General features: G+C 34.0%; 1 protein-coding gene across 4 annotated transcripts in view; it reads right to left on the bottom strand.

Annotated features, from left to right (window-relative positions):
* Positions 1 to 23,645, bottom strand: part of Alms1 (ALMS1 centrosome and basal body associated protein) — a 133,084-nt gene that overhangs the window by 34,173 nt on the left and 75,266 nt on the right. For 3 of the 4 annotated variants that reach the window (XM_010609593.2, XM_010609596.3, XM_033764770.1), the window contains 4 exons: positions 15,539 to 15,709; positions 11,178 to 11,315; positions 9,501 to 9,668; positions 5,086 to 6,245 (listed from right to left, as the gene is read on the bottom strand). In XM_010609593.2, the coding sequence (XP_010607895.1) occupies positions 5,086 to 6,245; positions 9,501 to 9,668; positions 11,178 to 11,315; positions 15,539 to 15,709 (1,637 nt within the window). Of the gene's footprint in view, positions 1 to 5,085; positions 6,246 to 9,500; positions 9,669 to 11,177; positions 11,316 to 15,538; positions 15,710 to 21,641; positions 21,776 to 23,645 lie in introns of those variants that run through there. The other variant, XR_777415.1, reaches the window with a different exon arrangement.

Genomic DNA, 23,645 nt, shown 5'->3' with positions numbered 1-23,645 from the left:
ACAGATTTCTAGATACTTATGAATTACCAAAGTTGAACGAAGAAGATAAAAACATTTTAAACACCCCAATCACAATCAGTGAAATTGAAAATGTAATTAAAAACTTACCAACAAAGAAAAGCCCAGGCCCTGATGGACTCACTGCTGAATTTTACAAGACATTTAGAGAAAAACTACTACCATTACTCTTCAAACTTTTCAATGAAATTGAAAGAGAAGCTATACTTCCAAATTCATTCCTGGAAGCAAGTATCACTCTGATTCCCAAACCAGAGAAAGATACAACCAAAAAGGAGAACTACAGACCAATCTCCTTAATGAATATAGATGCAAAAATCCTTAATAAGATACTAGCAAACAGAATACAGAGGATTATTAAGAAGATCATCCATCATGACCAAGTCGGATTTATTCCAGAGATGCAAGGGTGGTTCAACATACGAAAGTCAGTGAATGTAATACATTATATTAACAAAGTCAAGGACAAAAACCATATGATCCTCTCAATAGATGCAGAAAAAGCATTTGATAAAATTCAACACCCATTCATGATAAAAACCCTGCAAAAAATTGGAATAGATGGTCTATACCTCAATTTAATAAAGGCTATTTATGAAAAACCATCAGCCAACATCATATTGAATGGCCAAAAACTGAAAACCTTCATGTTAAAATCAGGAACAAGACAAGGATGCCCACTATCGCCACTTCTCTTCAATATAGTTCTGGAAACATTAGCCACAGCAATTAGACAAGAGAAAGAAATTAAAGCAATAAAGATAGGAAAGGAAGAAGTTAAACTATCATTATTTGCTGATGATATGATACTCTACATTGAAGATCCAAAAAACTCCACCAAAAAACTTCTAGACTTAATTGACAGATTCAGTAAAGTATCTGGATACAAGGTGAATACCCAAAAATCAATAGCCTTTCTATACACAAATAACAGACAGACAGAAAGAGAAATAAGGGAAAAAATTCCTTTTACAATAGCATCCAAAAAAATGAAGTATCTAGGAATCAATCTAACAAAAGAAACAAAAGATCTCTACACTGAAAACTACAGCACTCTGAAAAAAGAAATCGAAGAGGATATAAAAAAATGGAAAGATATCCCCTGCTCCTGGGTAGGAAGAATCAACATAGTGAAAATGGCCATACTACCGAAACTGCTATATACATTCAATGCAATGCCAATTGAAATTCCAACACTATATTTCACAGAACTAGAAAAAAGAATCCAAAAATTCATTTGGAACCACAAGAGACCTAGAATAGCAAAAGCCATTATAGGCAACAGTCACATGGCACCAGGTGTAACAATTCCCAATTTGAAACTATACTACAAAGCCACTGTGATAAAATCAGCATGGTACTGGCAAAGAAATAGGCCTGAGGATCAATGGAACAGACTGGAAGACACAAAAACAAATGCAGATGTACTCAGCTACCTCATCTTCGACAAAGGAGCTCACCATCCTCAGTGGAGGAAAGATAGCCTCTTTAATAAATGGTGTTGGAAAAACTGGATATCAACCTGTCACAGATTAAAATTAGACCCTTATCTTTCGCCATGCACTAAATTAAAATCCAAATGGATTAAAGATCTAAATATTAAAACAGAAACATTAAACTTGCTGGAAAGTAAGTTAGGCAGAACTCTGGAAGACATTGGTATAGGAAAAGACTTTATGAACAAATCCTCAGTAGCACGGGAACTAGCAGAAAGAATCAACAACTGGGATCTCATCTTACTAAAAAGCTTCTGTACTTCAAAAGAAACCATTAGCAGAACTAAGAGACAATCTACAATGTGGGAAAAAATTTTTACCAGCTGTACCTCAGACAAAGGACTATTATCAAGGATATATAAAGAACTCAAAACAATCAGTCCCCCCAAATATAAAGACCCGATCCAAAAATGGGCATCCGAAATGAACAGACATTTCTCATACAAAGAAGTGAAAGCAGCAAGAAAATATATGAAAAAATGTTCCACATCACTGGTCATTCGAGAGATGCAGATGAAAACAACACTGAGATTCCACCTCACCCCACAAAGAATGGCTGCTATCAAGAAATCACACAATAACAAATGTTGGCGGGGTTGTGGGGAGAAAGGAACCCTCCTCCATTGTTGGTGGGAGTGCAGACTAGTGCAACCACTATGGAAATCAATATGGAGATACCTCAAAGAGCTTGGACTGGAGGTTCCATTTGACCCAGCCATCCCTCTGCTGGGTATCTTTCCAAGAGAACTAAAAGAATCATATCACAGAGAAGTATGTGCACCCATGTTTATAGCGGCACAGTTTGTAATAGCTAAATCTTGGAAACAGCCCATTTGCCCATCCGTTGGAAACTGGATGAAGAAGATATGGTTTTTCTATAAAATGGAATATTACTCAGCCATAAAGAACGAGAAAATAGATTCATTCATAGGAAAATGGATACATATTGAAGATATACTCCTAAGTGAAATAAATAAGTCACACATGTGTAAATACCAAATAGTTCCCCTGGTGTGAATAATCTGCAACAATGCATAAAACTCTAATAAGATTACTGACATTTAGAAATGGGAAGAATGGAGCTAAAGGTGTAGGGGAGGTGGGATGGGTAGGGGAAGAGTAAAAAGGGAAAAGAAAAAAATGTGAGAGAATGAAAAGATGAAAATAAAGTGTTTGTAGATGGGGAGGGGAGCAGGGGATGAAGGGAAGGCAGAGGTAAGGGGAAAAAATGAGAATCAAGACTTGTCATGTAGAGATACAAGACCCCAACAATGAACGTAACTGTACTGTATCCCTAAAATGTACCAATAAACTCAATTAAAGCTGAAAAAAAAGAATGACAGCATGAAGGACAATCTATGGAGTGCTAAAATATACTTGCAAATCACATATCTGAAGTTAATATCCAGAATACAGTAGACCCTTGACTTACAAACTACATAAGTTCCCAAGGGCTGGTTACAACTAAGTCAATTTAGCTGAGATTTAGATGTTTACCTGGGTACACACTATAGATAACAAGAGGCAGATGAATCTTCCATTAACCTAATTAACCCAAGTTGTCTTTAGGTCAGGCCAGTTGGAACTTGAGGGTCCACTGTATACAGAAAATTCCTGCAACTCAGCTAAATAAAACCCAACAGCCAGATTCAGAAAGGTTAAAGAACTTAAAAAGACATTTCTCCAAAGATACACAAATGGTTAATAAGCACATAAAAAGCCATTCAACACGACTAATCACTGCACAAATATAAACCAAAACTGAGACACTACCTCAAACCCAACAGTATGGCTACTGTGTGTGTATGTGACAGAGGGAGAGAGAGGGAAAGAGAAAGTGGGGGGAGAAAAGAAGAGAAAATAATTGTTGGCAAGAATGTGGAGAGACTGAAATCCTTGTGCATTGCTAGCGGGAATGTAAAACAATGCAGCCACGGTGGGGGTGGGGGTGGGGAATAAATGGAAAAAAATGGAGCAGGGAAAAAAGCCTAATACAAAGATCACATATATTATGAAATTATCAGAAAAAGCAAATCCTGAAAGATAGAAAGTAGACCACTGGTTTCCAGGGGCTGGTGGCAAGGGGAAACAGAGAGTCATTGCTTAAGTGACATGGGTTTCCACTGAGATGATGAGAATTTCTGGGACTAAATAGTGGTGTTGCTTGTAAAAACTTGTAAATGTATTTACTGACACTGAAGTGTTTACTTTAAAATAATCAAAACTGTAAATTTCATGTTGTGTACTTTATCACACTCACAATATGCACCTTCTACTCTGATCTTACCTAACTCCACGTCTGTGCTATTTGCTTTATTTTTCAAAAAATCAGTAAGTAATCACTGACATTGAATACCTACCAAAAGTGCAATTATAAGAAATATTATTTATGGCAAAAAGCATAACTCAAACCTCCTACTGTCCAGACCAGTGTTCTCCAAATTTTTGATCATTCACTCATACAAAATGTTTTAGCACAAATTGCCAAAATAGGTGTTTATAAATTATGTGACTGGTGTACTCATATATTATAAAATACACAAAAATAAAATTTAAAAGGTTGAGTAAATATAAACTGATCTCTAATCCATAACGCATTTCTCGTTGAAGAACACCTCTTGGGTTGAGTACTCTAAATTTTGTTCTTACATAAAGCAATGATCTACATTTGTTGACTCCTTAAGATTTGTCTGTACTAGGCACAGAGATTTAGCTCAGTGGTGCCACACTTGCCAGGCGAGCACAAGGTCCTGAGATCGATTCCCAGTACCTGAAAAAAAATTTGCCTCTACTAACTTTGCAATCTAAGGTGTTGTTATGGAATCTGTTTTCAGGAGGCAATGGGAGGCTGTTACATAGTGATGCCTTCTTTGTAAAGACAGATAAGAAAATATCCCTTAGGTACCTACATTAGAAATACCTGCAATGCTTCTAAAAATTTGGTTTCCTTTTTACAGTGTAACTGATCACAAAACACTAGCAGCACTATGTGCCAAAACAGAACACCAAATTTGTAGCTGACTTCTAGCATATACATCTACCAGGTGCATTTATGTCCTTTCTGGCTTTAATATGTCTTTCCATTTCTCATAGTTCTTTATTCTGTAAAAATCATATTATAGTTCATCCCAGTTTCAATTTTTCTATCCCAATTGTTCATTTACTTTTTTAAAAATCATACTGTATTGTTTGTGTGTGTTTAAAAGCACCTGAAATATTTCTTGAAAGACATGAGAAAAAAAATAAAAACCAACAAAAACTAGGCAATACAGTTTAGAATAAGGTCATTCTAAACTAGAAGCTCCCCCACGCCGGGGGTATTTTGCAGATTCTGATGCATCTAGCAGCAAAGCCCTTCATTCAAGAGGTAATTGGTAAATGAGTGGTGATGAAAAGAATGACAACTCACAATAGCACTGTACTACACATTCTCGCTCTTTTCCAGTTGGTAAGAAATGTTATAGTGAGGAAAGGACAAGTGGGTTTTTTTTTTCACCTGTGCGCAGAGATTAATTTAAAAGTCCATTTAAAAAAGCAGTCACATTGCCAGATGGAATTTGTAGCCATGTACCTGGATGTGTCTCCTTCTGGTGTGCTCAGAAGTCATTTGGGGATGTCCCGTATTGAACGCTTTCTTGTTGTGCTTGCACCGCTTCTCAAGATATCTCCGCTGTTGATTGGTGATGCTACTATATAATTTAATTCGTCTGGGTGACAAACATACTCTTTCATGGCCAAAAGCTTGGATCAATCGGGCAGTATCAATGGTGGAAATGGAGCTACTCCTTTCATGCAAAGCTACCTCTCTATCTGTTTGGGTCAATATATCTGAGTCCACAGAAGTGGTGGTGGAAAGAATGTTGGTAGTAGTATCTGTGAGCAATCCACTTTCCTCTGAGGGCCTAGAATCTGAAGAAGTGTTACTGATATAATTAAAACATGGCTGTCTTTGTAGAATATATTTATCAAATTTAATCTGTTCAATTTTAATCTGGTTGGGCACCCCAGTTTGGTGACCAGAAAGTACCTTGTGTTTTTTAAGATCACCTATGTCTTTATGCCCTTTTTCTAGGCTTTTATACCGCTTCTTCTGAAGTTTGCGTTTTGGCTGTTGCTGTTTACCATTCCATTCCTTAATATCTTGCTGTCTTCTGCTATCATCTTGCATACTTTCTGAGGCCTGGAGAGAATGTGTGATGGGATTCTGAAGAAGTTTCGCCAATCGATCAAGTCGTTCCACTAAGGACAGTTCTGTCCTGTCACCAATACCTGGAGGTTTCTGTTGCCTCTGTCGCTCCTGGTACTTGTTCCAGAGTTCATTCAAATTCAGAGTGTGCTGAGTTGTTAGCTCTGAGGTGATCTTATAGTTCTTTTGTGAATCACTAATCTGTATGGTACTTTTTGGATGATCTATGGCCTGACTTTTAGTAGTATGTATCATTTTTTTGTCACCCAAATTCACATTGATGCTGAGGCTCTTTATTCTAGTATAATCTGTATTAGTCTTGTCCACATTTTGATAAGGGGGAGAAAGACAAGTGTGTTCTTTATGCTTGTCTGAATGATGCTGAAAAAAATCTTTCCAAGATTGCCTCATGAAAACACTTTTTCCCAAAGACTCATGGCAAGTATCTTGATCACTTGGTAGGTGCACTGGGTGATGAAAGTAAAACTTGGCTGACCTGAAGACAGAATGAGTAGTATTTTCAAATTCCGAATGACATTCAGACTCTGAAAAGGAAACACAAAGTTTTGAAAGAATTTAACATTCATATTCCCTTCTGCAATACTATTTGTACTGTTTTTCAGATATAGAACAAAGATTGTAGGAAAGAACAGTTTTTATCAAGTTTCAGAAAATTCACTGCCTACACAAAAGACTCATGGGTTGGGCTTAGCAGCCCAAAAACCTTGATTCTGGGCTGCATCCTGGCACTGCAACCCCAAGGAAACACTTTAGTTCTTCAGATCCTAAGTTTAGTTGCTGTATGCCTTCATCACCTGTTATATGTGGGGTATAATTGTATATGTATTTCTTTTGTAAAGAATTTACTCCTGCAGACAAAACTGAGAAGAATAATGGTAACCCTGTTTTTAACTAAAAAACTGAAGATTATCATTTTCCTCATCATTAAATAAATAGATGGAATGAAAAGCCTTTTTCCATGTTTCATATTCTTAAAAAGTCCTTTTCTGTGAATCATCTTCACTCCCCTCTTTTATTTTGTGCCCCTTTCTGTTTCTCTTAGTTCTGTCTTTTAGGCTTTTCTCAGGCCTGCGTTGTACACTGAGTAGGAGACTGGAGCTTACTGCAGAGGTTTCCAGTAATGTTTCAGTGGTCCCTAATATAAAGGTACCACAAACATATAATTAAATATAATATATGCTGATTTATTAATACATATAGGATTATAAAATTAAATGCCTATGTCCAAAATTCTTATAATAATAGGAAAATAAAGTATACTTTTAAATGTATTTAGCAAATAATACAAAACTTACAGTCTGAAAACTAAAAAATAATGTTGTGAAATTAAGTTAAATAAATGGAAAACATCCATATTATGGACTGAAAGACTTAATATTATTAAGAAGGTACTACTCTTCAAACTAATTCTCAGCTTTAACACAATCCCTAACAGAATTCCAGTTTGATACTTTGTAGAAATTGCTAAGGTAATTCTAAAGTTCATATAGAATTAAAAGGGACCCAGAAAAGACAACATGATTTTGAAAAGTAGAACAAACTAGGAGCACTCACTCTTCCCAATTTCAAAGCTTACTATTAAAAAGCAGTAATTGAGACAGAACAGTACTGTCATAAGGATAAACACCATTAGTCAATAGAATATTACTGACAATCTAGAAACACATTTATCCATCTATGGCGAACTAATTTTTAGTGAAGGTCTCAAGATCATTCAGTAAAGAAAGAATAATTTTTTAACAGATAGTTCTATGATAATTGAATATCCACATGGAAAGGAATAAAGTTAAACCCTTACACCACATACAAAATTAACTCAAAATGGATAAATGACCTAAATGTAAAAGCTAAAACTTTAAAATACTTGGGAGAAAATACAGGGCTATAAATGTGCATTACATAGGATTTAGCAAAGGACTCTTAGCTATGATACCAAAAACATGAACAACAAAAGATAAAACAAGCTAGATAAATAGATTTTATCAAAATTTAAAACTTTTCCTTCAAAGGGATACCACCAAGGAAAATTATGCTAGGGATACAGCCCTGGGTTAAGTACTCAGCAACATACACAATTCTGTATCACAATCACAAAGACAACACACAAGAATACAATAAAAGAAATAAAGAAATCATCGCTAACTCCAATTTCTTTAAGTTTTTTCCATATGTTTTCTTTTAGGAGTTTTAATGGTTCTAGCTCTTGTGTTTAGGTCTCCATTCCATTTTGGGTTGATTTTTGTATGATATAAAGAAAGGATTAAACTTCATTCTTTCACATGTAGTTATCCAGTTTTCCAAGCATCATTTGTTATAGAGACTATCCTTGCCACGTTTTGTAGTATCGGTACCTTTGTGTTGAAGGTAAGTAATTTTATACATTTTTAATGTAAGCAGCTGGACTGGAATTATTTCCAAAATACAGCATGAGTACATTAGCTCCTTGACTTCTTTCTTTCATGATCTGGATACTCTTTTGTCTTCCTCTAAGAGGTAAAGCTTAACAGCTAGGTAGTAATGGCTTTATACTAGTTTTCTTTTATTTCATAAATATAGGGCCACAGACAAACACAAATTGACCTGATTTTTGGCTTTCTTTTTCCTACAATTAAAAAAAAATCATATTGATGATGTGATTGTCTTTGTCATGGTCTTCTGGAATACCTCTAGATTTTAGGTTTTCCCAGCTTTGTTAATGAGACATAATGTACCAAAGTATCTTTTAGGACTGCCCACAGATGCCAAAAGTACCTTATATAAAATAGGTATATAAGGTGTATATATAAGATATAAATACACATATATACATACATAACATATATGCATACATATATGTATGTATAAAATGGGAGGTATTTGTATATAACCTAAACACATTTTCCTATTATATAAGCATCTGTTACAGTGTTACACTTCTTAAAGGTAAGAAAAAAGTCTGTCTGTATATTTTCAATATAGAATTAATTTTTTCCTCAAATGCTTTTGATCTAGAATTGATTCCACAAGTGAAGAATCCATGGATAAAAAAGATCAACTCTATTTGCTTATAATCCTGTTTCTAAACTGCTGTACCTTTTCCCATAAGTAACAATTATTTTAAAAATCAATAGGTATGCATGTCCAAATAAAATAGCATTAAAATAATTTGCATACAATAAAGAAAAAATTACCTATTTAAATTGTGAAGCTGTATTTTCATCAGAATAAAATAGAAACACACCTCAAGACCATACTCTTAAATGAAATAAATTGACACATTTGTATAAACACCAAATTGTTTCTCTGGTGTGAGAAACTGAAAGTGTAAATGAGGACCAAAATTTATAACAGATATTGTGAAATAAGAAGAAAAGGTTCAAAAGGAAAGGAAAATGGAGGGGGGTAACAACAAAAAGAAGGAAAAAATGGAAAAAACGCTTTTGTACATAGGGAGAGGCAGAGGGGCTGAAGGAAGGGAAGGGGAATGGGAAAAAATAAGAACCAAGACATATCATGTACTATACAAATTCCCAATGATGAATGTGATCATAATGTATACCTAAAATGTACCAATAAACTTAATACATTTTAAAAAATAAAATAGAATCACACATCACACAGGAATGGGAAAAAATAAGAACCAAGACATATCATGTACTATACAAATTCCCAATGATGAATGTGATCATAATGTATACCTAAAATGTACCAATAAACTTAATACATTTTAAAAAATAAAATAGAATCACACAGACATTGACACTTTTATACATAGACAGACACACCCTTAATTCCATTACCTGAAATATCTATGTGTAAGGATTCTTTCTCCTCTGTCCATGCTTCTTTAGGAATAGTCCCCTTAATATGGATCTCATTTTGTTTAGTGGCTTTAGTGTCTGGTATGCTTTCAGTCTTTGTGACTTGTACTTGAGCTGTGTTCTCTGCAGGAGAAGCATCAATGGAATCTAAGAGAGGAAAAGTAACACATCAGCAACAGCAACTTGACAAAAAATATTTAAAATGCCTCTAAAGCATCTACTATGTGAAGGCATGGATACCGGTGTTAAAAAAAATAAAAAGATCAGAAATTTGTTTAGAAAATGGTCTAAAATGAAGAAATAAAAAACCCATTTAGATAAACATGTTATAAAATGTTAAAGAATTATACCACAGAGAGAAAAAAGTTATAAGTAATTAAAGAAAAAACTAATCAAGAATTATCAGAACTCTGGACAACTGATTTGGGTGTTAGAAAATGGGATACAACTTGAAGTAGAAAAAGTAAGGCATTTTAGGTGAAGACACTGACAGATGTGGGAGTCGGGGAAGATGCCCCGTGCAACCCTAGGAGACAAAGTACATACACTGTTTATTTGGTTGTAGAATCTATAAGGAAAAGTGGTGAGAACTACTATCGAAAAGGTTGGGAGCTGGTGCCAGTGTTCTGAGAGACTGCTAAAAGTTTGAATTTTACTTTTAAGAGCAATAGAGATCAAAATTGTTTACAGAACATTCATTTAGCAATAATAATAAAGGGATAAAATTCTTAAGTATTTCTAAGAATATAATCTAACTTCTTTAAAAAGTAATATATGAAGAAGAAAAGTTGCTAATTCTGCTCTAAAATGTGTTTCTAGTTTACAATTGTGGCAGAAATACCAGCTGTCCTCTAATACCTGTTTTACCAGAATAAAGAGATTTCACAGCCTTCCTGGCAAGGTGGCTTAGTGGAATAATGTGACGAAGTCCGGCCCATAGGAGGTAAGGGGAGGTACAGAGTAAATTTAACTTTTATGAAGTACTCTCAAAGAAAGAAATACACCTTTTTCTTTTCTCTTCTTCCTGATAGCTGGCATTTGGTCTAATACTTACAGTTAGGGAATGGAGGTCAAAAAAGTTATAGAGCAACAGAAAAGAATAAGCATTGTTATGTGATACTCTGAGTACTAGATGTCTACATCTGAACGCTGTATTTCTTCTTTCTTAAAACAATGTTGTTACTGTTTTCATCTCAGAGACAAAGGTAAGCCTAACTAAACATTATAGGTTTTTTTTTAATCAGCATATTCCTGTTGAAGTAAAATATCTAACAGGTAATTTGGAAGTAAACAAGCTGAATTCCTAAAGAATAAAGGCTTATATACAACAATAGTATTAGAGAATCAGTATCTTATGGCATTGAAATGCTTTACCAGTAAAGGAAAAAGCCCATTAAGTGAACTTCTGGCAATGAGATTAATTTGTGTATTATATTAAAAAATTAAGTAGAACCTGAAAGAACCTTAAAAATAGCAATTTAAACTGCTGAAAAATGTAGCTACAAATGCTTCAAGTAGTTCACATATGAGTATGATAGAGGAGGATTAAAAATAGCAAAAAGAGACCAGAAAATACATTTGTTTATATTCATAAGGGAAAAGTCTCACTTCAGTAGACCAGAAGATAAAAATATACTGACAAACCCATTCAGCTACCTGCAGTGACTTTTTGCATGGATTCTTTTTCTTCAGGCCAGGCAGTCTTGGTCATTACTCCTCGACTGAAGATATCCTCTTTCTGGTTTTTGTCTGAGAGGTTCTCACCCCCAGTAATGGCTACCTGAACTGCAGCTTCTGGAACAATGACATCATTTGATACCACAGAGAAGAAAGATAACAAGCACAATAGACAAGCAATCTTGCTACTTGCCCCCCAAAACACATGAAAACCCCAAGCCTCTTTATAAATTGGGAAAAAGGTATCTATTAGGTTCCACTATGTAAAAATTGTGACATGAACTGGAAGTTTTCCTTATTTTTCTGTGTACAACATTTAAAACCTATTTTTTGATAAGATATAGTAGTAAAAATAGGTATAGATCAAGTTGTTTTTCAAAGTAAAAAAGCAGATTTGAACAATGCTTTCAATTTCTTTAGCCCATTCAAAGTTTTTATCATTTATGGAGCCAATTCTGGTATTTCACATAGTCCAAGAACAGTATTTACATTATCTAGATTTTATATACAGCATTATCATACTTTTTAAAAAATCTAATGTAGTTATATATTTTGAAACTTGTCTAATTGTCTTTTCCTCTTTTTTTATGTCATTTCCTATCTCTATATTTTTTAACAGAGAAATCAGAAAGGCAATAGGAATTACTAAAAAAAAAAAAACTCAGTCATTGTTTTATCATACTATCTTTTCTTTTAAATTCATTAATTTTTCTTAATTCTATTATTTCAATTCCCCTAATCTCTTTCATGTAGATGTCTGATATCTTTTGAACATTAAAAAGTTAATGAAATATTTCAAGCATACATACCAAAAGTACAAATAAAATGAACACTGAGTATCTACAACTGAGTTTAAGAAAATATTACAGACATAATTCCTTGTGTGAAGTCTCAATGCTATTCTCTCTTCTCAGTAGTAACCTTCATACTGAATTTAGAGTTCATTAACTGCAAAAATATTTTAATTCATTAATTACATTAATATCAGTATTAATAATGTACAGCCTTGTCATAAATGTACTCTATTTTATATAGAGTATAATACTGTATGTACCTTTAAGCAACATGCCTTTTTTTGTGGGGGGTGTTGAGACAGAGTCTCACTATGTAGTTGAGACTGAGAGACTGACCTAGAACTCACTATGTAGCCCAGGCTGGTCTGGAACTCACAGCAATCCTCCTGCCTCAGCCTCCCGAGTGTTGGGATTACAGGCATGCACCACCACACCCAGCTAAGCAACATGCCTTTTGAGGGCTGGGGATTTAGCTCAGTGGCACCATGCTTGGCTTGCAAGCACAAGCTCCTGAGTTCAATCCCTGGTACCAAAAAAAAAAAAGTTATGATTTTGAGACTTAGTCACATTAATATATGACTTTTAATGGTGTGTAGTATTCTAATGTATTAACATATCAATTCACCTGTTGATCAACATAAAACTATATCTGATCTTTTAAAATTGAAGAGCACCAATAAGCATTCTTATAAATCTTCCCATTGGTTATGTGAATTATAAGTATCTTCCCTTATTCTGTCTTTTAATAGCTTATAATGTACTTTAGGCATGAAATTTGTAGTTTTAATAATGGCAGATTTATTTTGCCTTTAGGGTCTGTGCTTCATTTGTCTTAAGAAATCTTTACACTATGGTCAAAAGGATAAACCATCTAAATTACAGAAGTTTAATTTATTTTTTCTTTTTGACAGTAACTATACCTGGAGTACATTTTTCTTCAGTGTGCAATAGGGATCTGATTTTCCCATATGTATATGTCCATGTGTGTGTGTGTGTGTGTGTGTGTGTGTGTGTAGTATGTGTGCAAACACTATTGAATAATTCATCTTCATCCTTTCTCCATAGACTGTCATGCCATCTTGCTATATACTGTAGTAAGTTTCTATAGTCAAATGTGTTTCTTGGCCATCAGTCTGTTTTATATTTGTTTATTCCTTTACAAATCATACCTTAAAATAAGCTACATATAAGTCTTTATATCCGGTATGGCAAATTCCCTTACTTTTTCAACCTATTTTAAAATTTACCATAAAAATGTTTAGAATCAGCTGAGCGGAGTGGCATCTGCCTATAATCCCAGAACTCAGGAGGTTGAGGATTGCTATGAGTTTGAAGCCAGCCGAGGCCACACAGTGAGTTCAAGGACAGCCTGAACTACCCAGGGAGACATTGTCACCAAACGAACAAAAAACAAGACATTTATAATCAGCCTGTCGAGGTATCTGAAAAAACCCTCCTAAAATTCTGAGTAGCAATGCAGTAGATTCAAACATTAATTTGGTGAGAAATGATACCTTTATTACTGCTACTCCATGATTCTCCAATTATTTAAGCCTTCCTTAATATATTTCAATGCGGTTTTATAATTTTCTTTACAACAATCATGCCTGTCCTTTTAGGTGTATTTCTAAATATATTTTGTTTAATCTTTATCATGTAGTAGAAAATATATAGAAAAATACTCAAATAGAACAGTGAATTATTAAAAAGTGAGGCTATGTATAAACTTACATAAGTCCATATATGGAAAATTTGTTTCAGGATTTTTTTCCTCTTTGATCAAGTCTGTTTATTTGAAAATGCAACCCATTTTTCCTTACACTGCACAGTTAGCTCCATGTGGTTTAGTGATGAGATCAATTTAATGTAATCAATTTCCTTGGGTTGTGAAACAAATCACTGCAAATTGGGCAGCTTTAAATAAAATAAACTTAGTTCATACCTAGAGGCTATAAGTCTGAAAATCAAGTGTCTGCTAGGCCACCCTCCCTAAGAAAGCTCGAAAGGAAAGTCTAGGAGTATCTCAGTCTGAAATAAACAGAACCTAACTATTTCAAACATACCTTCTTTACCAAATGAAGCCCAGAGGTGAGATACTGCTACTGAGTTCTTTGTGGAGACTTCTGATGGAGTTCATTTAATCTATAATCTGTTCCCTGCCAATTTTTCAAATCTACCATCTTAGAAAGCTTCTGACAGCAGGATCTTAAGGTATCTGTCAACTCAATTGCCACTAGCATAGATGGACAGTAGCAAACAGCTAAGAGATTCCCTAGGGCATGAGAGTTTTCATTTATGAACTTCATTTTACAAATATATTTCTCCTTTTATTTACTTGGCAGCCCCAATGTTAGCAGACAAACATGCCTGTTTCTATCGTGTTTCAAAAGGCATTTAAAAATAGACTTCTAGGGCTGGGGATTTAGCTCAGTGGTTCTACTGCCTGCCTCACAAGCACAAGGACCTGAGTTCGATCCCCAGTACCAAAAAGTATATAAATGAATAAAAAAATACAGACTTCTACATGCTTTGCCTTGTGGTAAAATTATCCAGAAGAATAAATGCATGTGTTTTAGCATATGTTCATCCTTTTTATTCACCAAGTCATCAATATGATGCCAAAACTAGAACATACAAGCACTCTGGTTTAAAATTCCTAGAATCGGTAGTGTTTATGTGACTAATACCCATGCACAGGAATAAAAAAGTGTAAATGTAACAAGCATAGCAATTATACATACAAAAATTTCAGTAGCTATTGGAGTTTTCATTTAATACTTATTATCATGTATAAATCAAAGAAGTACAATGTCTGGGATGCAGAAGAAAGGCAAGTGGGTCCCTTAAGATTAATATCATTTATAAAAACAGGGGTCTAAATCTAGGGCTAAGGTTGGAAATCAAATACCCACATTGACCAGACAGATTAAGTAGCTGAATGAAGCCTCTTGAGTTGGACTGTTACAGGGACTAAAACAATCAGGAGAACAAATCCTGTCCACAGGGTACAGCCATAGCTCAGCTGCAGCTGACTATTATTGCCTTGGTGGAACATGAGCTCAATCCAAATATAGTCTACTTTTTCAAGAGAAGCCCAAAATCTTATTTTTAACTGTTTGGCAGCAATATCATCATCATCATCAACATCATCATCATCATCTGACAGAAAAATTCCTAAGTCAATTTAATCAAGATTTTCCATGAACTTTAGTCTCTAAAACATACTTGATTGGGAATTCATTTCAAAAACTTCAATATTATCTTATTTCTCAAGGTGAAAATAATTTTCAAACATTTCTGAGGCATTTTAAATAATTTTATAAATATTTTCTCTTCTTGCATATGCCCAGTATATATAAAGGAAGAAATGTTTACAAAAACAAATATAAAAAAGAACATAGATGATATTCTTGCTTTGGATGCAAAGGGGGTAACAAGCCATTCAATTACCTGATTTTTTGGGGGGGTACAGGGGATCAAACTCGGGACCTTGAACTTGAGAGGCAGGCAGCAGCACCACTGAGCTAAATCCCCAGCCTCAATTACCTGATTTATCTTTCTGAAAGGTCTTTTTCCCTACAGACAAGGATGCCTTAGTTACTGCTCTCTTACTGTAGATCCCTTCCTTATGTTTAATGTTCACAGTGGATGGCAGGTCATCATCTCTTGTGCCTAGCACCTGGGTTGGAAAGTCTGGAGCAATAGCATCATTGGATCCTACAGAAAAAATGGCAAAGTAATATAGTTAGAACAAATAAATACAGACTTGAAGTTGAGAAAGACATTTTAAAAATTTGCCTCTTTGACCACTTCTATGAAAAAAGGCACCACAATTGGAGTGGTGCAGGGTAATCAAAAGGAGATGCCTGTCAAACTGGGCTATGAGACACAAAAAATAAATACCAATAAAACAAAATAGAGAAACAAATAGCATTATAGAAGATATAGGTGGAATATTGATCAATTCAGAAAAGTTATTTCCAAAAACTCAGCAACGTTTTTGGAGGAAGGAAAAACTATCTTGGAGGGGGGAAAAAACAAGTTTTTGGTTTGGAGAGGAAGGTAGGGTAGAAAGGCATTTTAGGCAGAAGTTACTGCATAAACAAACATAAAGAATATATAAAAACAGTAGATACTTTTATTGTCATACTGGGTTGTAGGACACAATAAGAAAAATATAGGAGATATTTAAAAATAATTGCTTGGGACAAAATTTAGCAGTCCTTAGAATCTCAAAAGGGTATAAATTTTATTGTACATGAAATGAAAAACCATTGAAGATTTTTTAACAATTAAATAATGTAATTAGCTATGCTATTTATAAAGATTTATCTTCTAATACATAAGGCAAAACATTAAAAGGAGGGTTGGGGATATAGCTGAGTGGTAGGACACCTGCTTTTGCATATGTGGCAAACTAGGTTTGATCCCTAGCACTGTAAAGAGGAAAAAATAAAATACTCTAAAAGGAAGATATGAAAATATTCAAATTTCTGTATGTACTTTGTTCTATCTCTACTGGCATTACTCTTGATATTTGGTAGTGCCATCTCTGACACTGGTAACGTTAACATCCTTCTAATTGTGGCTTCACTTAAACTCTTAACTCTGACTTCCCATCAATAAGTTATTTCTCCATATAGCAAACAAAATAAATTTTGCAAATATAAACCAAACTACAATTTCCTATTAGAACAAAATCTAATATCTTTGATATGATTTACAAGCCCTTACATAATCTTGAACTTACCACACTTGCTTTACCAGGTTAAATAAAATTTATAGGAAGACAGTTTTAGACTGAGTTCCTGCACAAGGCTCCAACAGACTAGATCAAAATGGAGTAAATTGTGCTAAATGCCATGCAATCAAACTGAAACTTTAAAGGAACAGGAAAATAATCCAAACAAACCAGTTTTTAAAATTAGTATGCTTGTGGTACCTAATGAATAATTCATTGTGGTAGTTGGTACATGTACATGACACAACTTTTTTTATATCCCCCAACATCTCTTAGTACATATGCCAAAGTCTCCTATTTCCTATTTAGACCAGTTTTTGTTTTTTGTATAGAAACAGAAGGTTCACACCAACTATTTGAAAAGGCCAACTTAATATGAGATGGTATTAAAAAGGACGTCTTTTCCTCTTACAAAAAGAGTAAGCTTATGCTCACCAATCTGCTTTTTCTGGTAGTACATTGTTTTCTGTTCCAGGTACAGTTACCTATCTTAGTTACTTTTCTTGTTGCTAATACAAAATACCAGACACACAAAGTTAAGAAGGAAAGGTTTATTTGGCTCACAGTTTGTAGAGGTTTCAGTCTGTAGCTAGCTCCAAGGCAGGGTCGTATGGCAGAGGGACATCACAGAGGAGAAACACTCCATGACAAAGCAGGGCAGGCAGAAGGTAAACAGAGTGAAGTAGCAAGCAGCAAGGAACAACACTAGCCCTCTTTTTGTCCCTTATATTTTATCCAGGCTTCTTGTCCTTAAGGCAGGTAGCACTCAGTCAGGGTGGGGCACCATTAATCTTATCCAGACCTATGCCAAACTGTTCAGTGGACTACTTTAGTAATCTCACACTCTTGAATCCAGCATCACACACTTAATCTGTTATCACATGGTCTAGATTCAGCCACATCTAAACAGCCCCACCTATGTCAGCATGAAGCTTTGCGGGGGACATCTAGATATAAATTATAATACTACCTTATCAAAACCAACTGTTCTATCATGCCTAGCACAGCAACTTTTCTAAGTGTGGGTTGCTGTATGATTCATGAATTTTTAAGAAAAAACAATTCAACCTTTAAATCTATTGAAAAAAATTTTAAGAATCCACACTGGCTTTTCATTTATCAAATGCATCAAGTGCCTACATTATGCTAGGCATGGTGGCACATGCCTGTAATCCCACCGGAGGCTGAGGCATGAGGCAGAAGGATCTCTGTGAGTTTGAGACCAGCCTGAGCTACATAGTGAGTTCCAGGTCAGTCTCTACATAGTGAGATCCTGTCTCAAAAAAAAAAAAAGTGCCTAAATTATTTTACATTCCTACAGCAAAACAGAAGGATTCTAATTCTGTCTAATTAATTCTTCACTAATTTTTTGAACAGTAGTGATATTGAGTATAAAATGTTATCTTATTATAGTTATGGCTTGTACTTTCCCCATGACTATGGAGGGAGAACATCTTTTTATGTGTTTACTGGTTATTTGCAAAACTTCCTGAACAAATACAGATTTAGATTCTTCAACCATGCATAAATCAAATTGTTTGGGTTTTTGTTGTTGAATTATAAGAATTCTTCACATACTCTAGATACTAATCCTTCAACAGATAAATGATTTATAAATATTTAGTCTTATTCATGAGTTATCTGTTCATTCTTTTGGTGGTAATTCTTGGATGTACAAATATTCAAAATCACCCATTTTTCTATTTTTACCTATGCTGCTGATGTCATGGTATACATTTATAAAAACGTAAACTTTTCTCATCCTACATTTTTCCCATCAAGTCTTGAATGAAAAGAAAAACTCTTCAGTCTCTTCTATTATACACAAAAATGTAATTAAATGGGTTTTTCATCTTGTATCTTTCACTCTGAAATATTTTTGGCATTTTTTTTTAACTTTGTGATTAAATATTGGTAAGAAATGTCTTTTTATGGCCATACTACTTGATAAAATATGCTGCTAGGGTCTACAAATCCTTGAATTATATTTTTCCCACTAAATACAGATTTTTCCTCTGCTCATTTCTGACATTCAGTATCTAACAAGGGAAGTTTTATTTCATTAGCTATATAAGTTTTTTAGAATATTCAATGCTTTTAAGTTTAAATATATTTAAGTTAAAATTTTTGTACAGTATATATCTCTATCTCTTGCTACTTATTTTTGCTTGGATTATTTGAGAACTTTAAACCCATATATTATTTTCTTTCCATTTTAGAAAGAAAATTTTTATTCAAGTCTTGAATATTATTTTCACTCTCAGTTCTAATATCTACAAATATAATATTTGGTCTGGTGTTACTAGCTGTGTTTATATCTTTTCATGTTTTAATTTTATTTTTTTCTTTTCACTTGTATTTTTAGAGACTTTTTCAAGTTTGTCTTTCTCACCAATCCATTTTTTCCATGTTAATTTTACTTTTGTCTGAAAAATACATTTTAAATCTATCACCAATTTTTTACTTTTTTATTCAGTTTTTCCTTCTTTTGCTCACTTCTGCCTCTTCCTTTTTGAAACAAAAAAGGGCATATAATTTACCTAAAAAAATTATCAATTAAATAGTTCAAGTTTTTTTAATGTATTCACAATGAACACTGCCAATTCCATCACATTTTCATCACACCAGAAAGAAACTCTGAATGTACAAGTATGAGCAGTTATTCCCTATTTCCTCTTTCCCCACAGTCCCTGTCAACCATTATGCCACTTTCTGTCTCTCTCTGGATTTATCTATTCTGCACATTTCATTACATGAAACAGTACAATATGTGACACTTTTGAGACTTGTTTGACTTTACTCTTTATTTTTCCCTTTAATTATTTAGTTTTAAAATGTAATACCAATCAAAATAAAAACAGCATTGCTCATGGAACTACAGAAAACAATCCTAAAGCTCAGAAGAGACTAAGAATAGCAAAAGAAATTCTGGGCAACAAGGGCAAGGCAGGAGGTGTCGCAATCAGACACTTCAAGTTATATGACAAAGTTACAGTAATTAAAAAAGCACGGAATTAGGTTTAAAAAACTCTCTTGTAGAACAAAGGAACAGAATAGAGGGTACAGATGTAACTCCAGGCACACTCAGATACCTTAATCTTTGAAAAAGGAGACAAATACTTTTGCTGGAGGAAAGATAGCCTCTTTAACAAATGGTACTGGGAAAACTGACTATCCACCTAAACCCATACCTCTCCACCATACACTAAACTAAAATCAAAATGAATCAAAGATCTAAATATTAAAATAGAAACAGTCTTGCTGCAAGACAAAATAGGTAAAACTGAAGACACAGGCATAGGCAGAGACTTTCTGAACAGAACCCAAGTTGCACTAGAAAACACTAAGAGTCAACAAATGGGATCATATCAAATTAAAAAGCTTCTGGGTAGGGCAGGGACAAGGGGAAAAAATGAGAACCAAGACTTGTCATGTAGAGGTACAACATCCCAACAATGAATGTAACTGTACTGTATCCCTATGTACCAATAAATTCAATTAACGCTGAAAAAAAAAAAAAGCTTCTGTACAGCAAAGGAAACCACCAACAGAGTGAGGAGAAAATATATACAATGGGAAAAAGATTTAGCCAGCTACTCCACAAAAGACTAATATCTAGAAAATATAAAGAACTCAAAAAAATTAGACTCCTCCCAAATTTAAATATCCAATCACACAATGGGTATCTGAAATGAACAGATACCTCTCAAATGAAGGATACAAATACCCAATAAATACACACAAAAAAATGTTCAACATCACTAGCCATTTGAGGAACACAAATTAAAACATTTCATTCCAGAAAGAATAGCTATCTTAAAGAAATCAAGTAATAACAAATGCTGGAAAGACTGTGGGGAAAAAGAAACCTTCATTGTTGGTGGGAATGTAAACTAGTACAACTACTGTGGAAATCAGCATTGAGATTGCTCAAAAAACTAGAAACAGAAATTCCAGTTGGCCCAGATATTTCCCTTCCAGTTATCTTCCCAAAAGTTAAAGACATCAACCATATTGAAATGATACATGCATATCCTTGTTTATAAGAGCACAATTCATAACAGCCAAATCTTGAAAGTAGTCTATATGTCCATCAACAGATAAATGGATAAAGAAAATGTGCCATTTATATACAATGGAGTACTACTCTGCCACAAAGAAGGATGAACTCCAGTCATTTTGGAAGGGATGCACCTTGTGACTGCAAAGTTAAGCAAAGTCAGACACACAAGCTTAAATATCACATGGTTTCTTTTATATAAGAAAGCTAATATATAAATCAAGTCTAAAATAAAAGCTAAACAACAGAAAATAGTAGATGGATCTTTGACATGTGGGAGATGGATAAGCAAAGGAAAGAAAATTATTTTAAAATGAGAGGGATAAAGTGCTGTGTACATGCACAAAATTAAAATAAAAATAATTAAGAAATGTCATGTAGATGTATCAACTCCCCATAATGAATGTAATCATTATGTACTACAAACATGTACCAATAAAAATGAATAAATTTAAAAAACTAAACTGTCAATTTTTCTTTATGTATCTGGGGCTTTTTTGTTAGGTACCTGCTTATATTTGTTATATATTCTTGATGGATTAACCTTTTATCATTATAAAATGTTTGTAGTAACAAATTTTAAAGTCTATTTTGTTTAACAGTACAATTACTCTATGGTGTATCTTTTTCTATTCTTTTATTTTCAACTTATTTGTCCTAAATCTAAAGTGAGTATTTTACAAACAATACAGTTGGATGATGGCTTTTTTTTTCAGACAATGGTCTCAAATGCATATAGCTATTAGATCTCTTTTTAACTCCCTGATGTATTCAGTACTTCTGTGTGTAGAAACAATTCCCCAAAATACAATGAACTGCCACTGACTCACTTTCTCTTCATCACTCACCACTGTCAAATCTTTTCTTTACAGGACTATCTTCAACTAGATGGAAATATCAGAGATGTAAAAGGTAGCAAGACACTGGAGGCCTCCACAATATGACCAGATTTCTACTGTCTACAGATGTTCTCTCTTTTAATCTGGGAGTGAGAAGGATCAAAATGTTTACTACTAACAATTAAGTTTGTTTCATTTCTGGGATGTGTGGTTTTTTTTTTTTTCTTTTTATTGAGTTTATTGGTACAATCTAGGTATACAATACATTTACATTCATCATTGGGATTCTGTACCTTTACATAATAGGTCTTGATTCTCATTTTTTCCCCTTGTCCCTGCCCTCCCTTCACCCCCTCCTCCCCTCCCCATTTACAAACACTTTATTTCCATTGTTTCAATTTCTCATATTTTTTTCCTCTCCCTTATTACCTTTCCCCCACCCTTCCCACTTTCCCTACACCTTTAGCCCTTTACTTCCTATTTCACATTATTAATTATCTCATTAGGATCCTGTGTACTATTATAGTTTTTCACACCAAAGAAACTATTCGGTATTTCAGTTAAAGAAATCTCTGTATGAACATTAAAGATAGGGAATCCTAAAATAAAACTAAAAAGGAAAGTAAAAGAGAAAAGGCAATGATGTAACATTAAAAAAAAATCCTTAATTCTGGAGATGAAAATGGTCCCTGAACATATTTAAATTGCTTCTCGCTCTTATAATCTTATTCTTTTTTTCATTATTTAGAGAATAGTTTATTAGTTTCTGTAATCAAACCCACGCAGATATGACCTTACATATTTAGTATGATGTGTTATCCCTGTACACATGGAAAACAAATAAAAAATAAAAATAAAAATAAATTAACATTTCTAGGCCAATATGGTTGACCATTTCTGTACAATGCCAACTCAACACAGTAAATTGGGGTGACTTTTTCCAAAGTTGGCAGCACTGTTAAAGTTTCCCAAAATTCAATTTATATATGTGTGTGTGTGTGTGTGTGTGTGTACATATATATAAAGACTAATAATAGTATGTTATGCATCGATAGCAGCAACAGCTTTTCCAGGTTCTGCAGTCATCTGAACAAAATTATAGACATTCAGCACATTCCATTAAAAAAAAAAAAAAAAAAAACAAAGAAAAGAATAATATCCAGACAACAGCAAAGTTCTGTTGCTGTTGTGGTACCTGGCACCATTTTTTCTATTAGCCTCTTAATCATCATCTGGAAAGAGAACATTCTAGAGTAATATCATTAAATGTAGCTCTGATAAAGCACGGTCCCTACTATGTATCATAAAGCAGGTACAAGATATTTTACATTCATAGAGGTATGATACAGTACTGTCCTACATCAATAATACTAGATTCAGTTTTGGTTTGAAATTTACTTTGTCTGCAAATAAGATTGCTACCCCTGTTTTTTTCTGGGCTCCTGTCACATGGAGAATTGTTTTCTATCTTTTCACTTTCAGTCTATAGGCTTCTTTTTGCACTAGGTGTGTTTCTTGTATACAACATACTGTTGGATTTTGCTTCTTATTCCATTTTGCCAGTCTATTTCTCTTGATTGGTGAGTTGAGGCCATTGACATTGCTGGTTATAACTGATATGTACTGACTTATTATTGACATGTCATTGGCCTTTTGTTGACTCTTTTTACTTTTTCACCTTCTCCTTTTAATTTCTTGCCTTGCCTATTTGATTTGCTCTGTTGGACCTCATGGTGTTGTTGCCTTCATTGTCTTTTTCTAGGATCTTGTTTAGAATTGCTTGTAGTGCTGGTTTGGTATTCATGTAGTTTCTCAGGTGTTCTTTGTCGTGGAAGTGTCTTATTTCCCCATCCATTTTGAAAGAGAGTTTTGCAGTCTAGGTTGGAGGTTGTTCTTTTTTAGTATGTGAAATATCTCATTCCAGGCTCTCCTTGCCCCAAGGGTTTGTGTTGAAAAGTCTGCTGTGATTCTGATGGGCTTTCCTTTGTATGTGATTTGTTTCTTTTCTCTTAC

Source organism: Fukomys damarensis, unplaced genomic scaffold (assembly GCF_012274545.1).
Source record: "Fukomys damarensis isolate Sample0158 unplaced genomic scaffold, DMR_v1.0_HiC HiC_scaffold_2, whole genome shotgun sequence".
Lineage (NCBI taxonomy): Eukaryota > Metazoa > Chordata > Mammalia > Rodentia > Bathyergidae > Fukomys > Fukomys damarensis.
The sequence above is the reverse complement of the archived record's forward strand: the minus strand, read 5'-3'. Positions and strand labels throughout refer to the sequence as shown.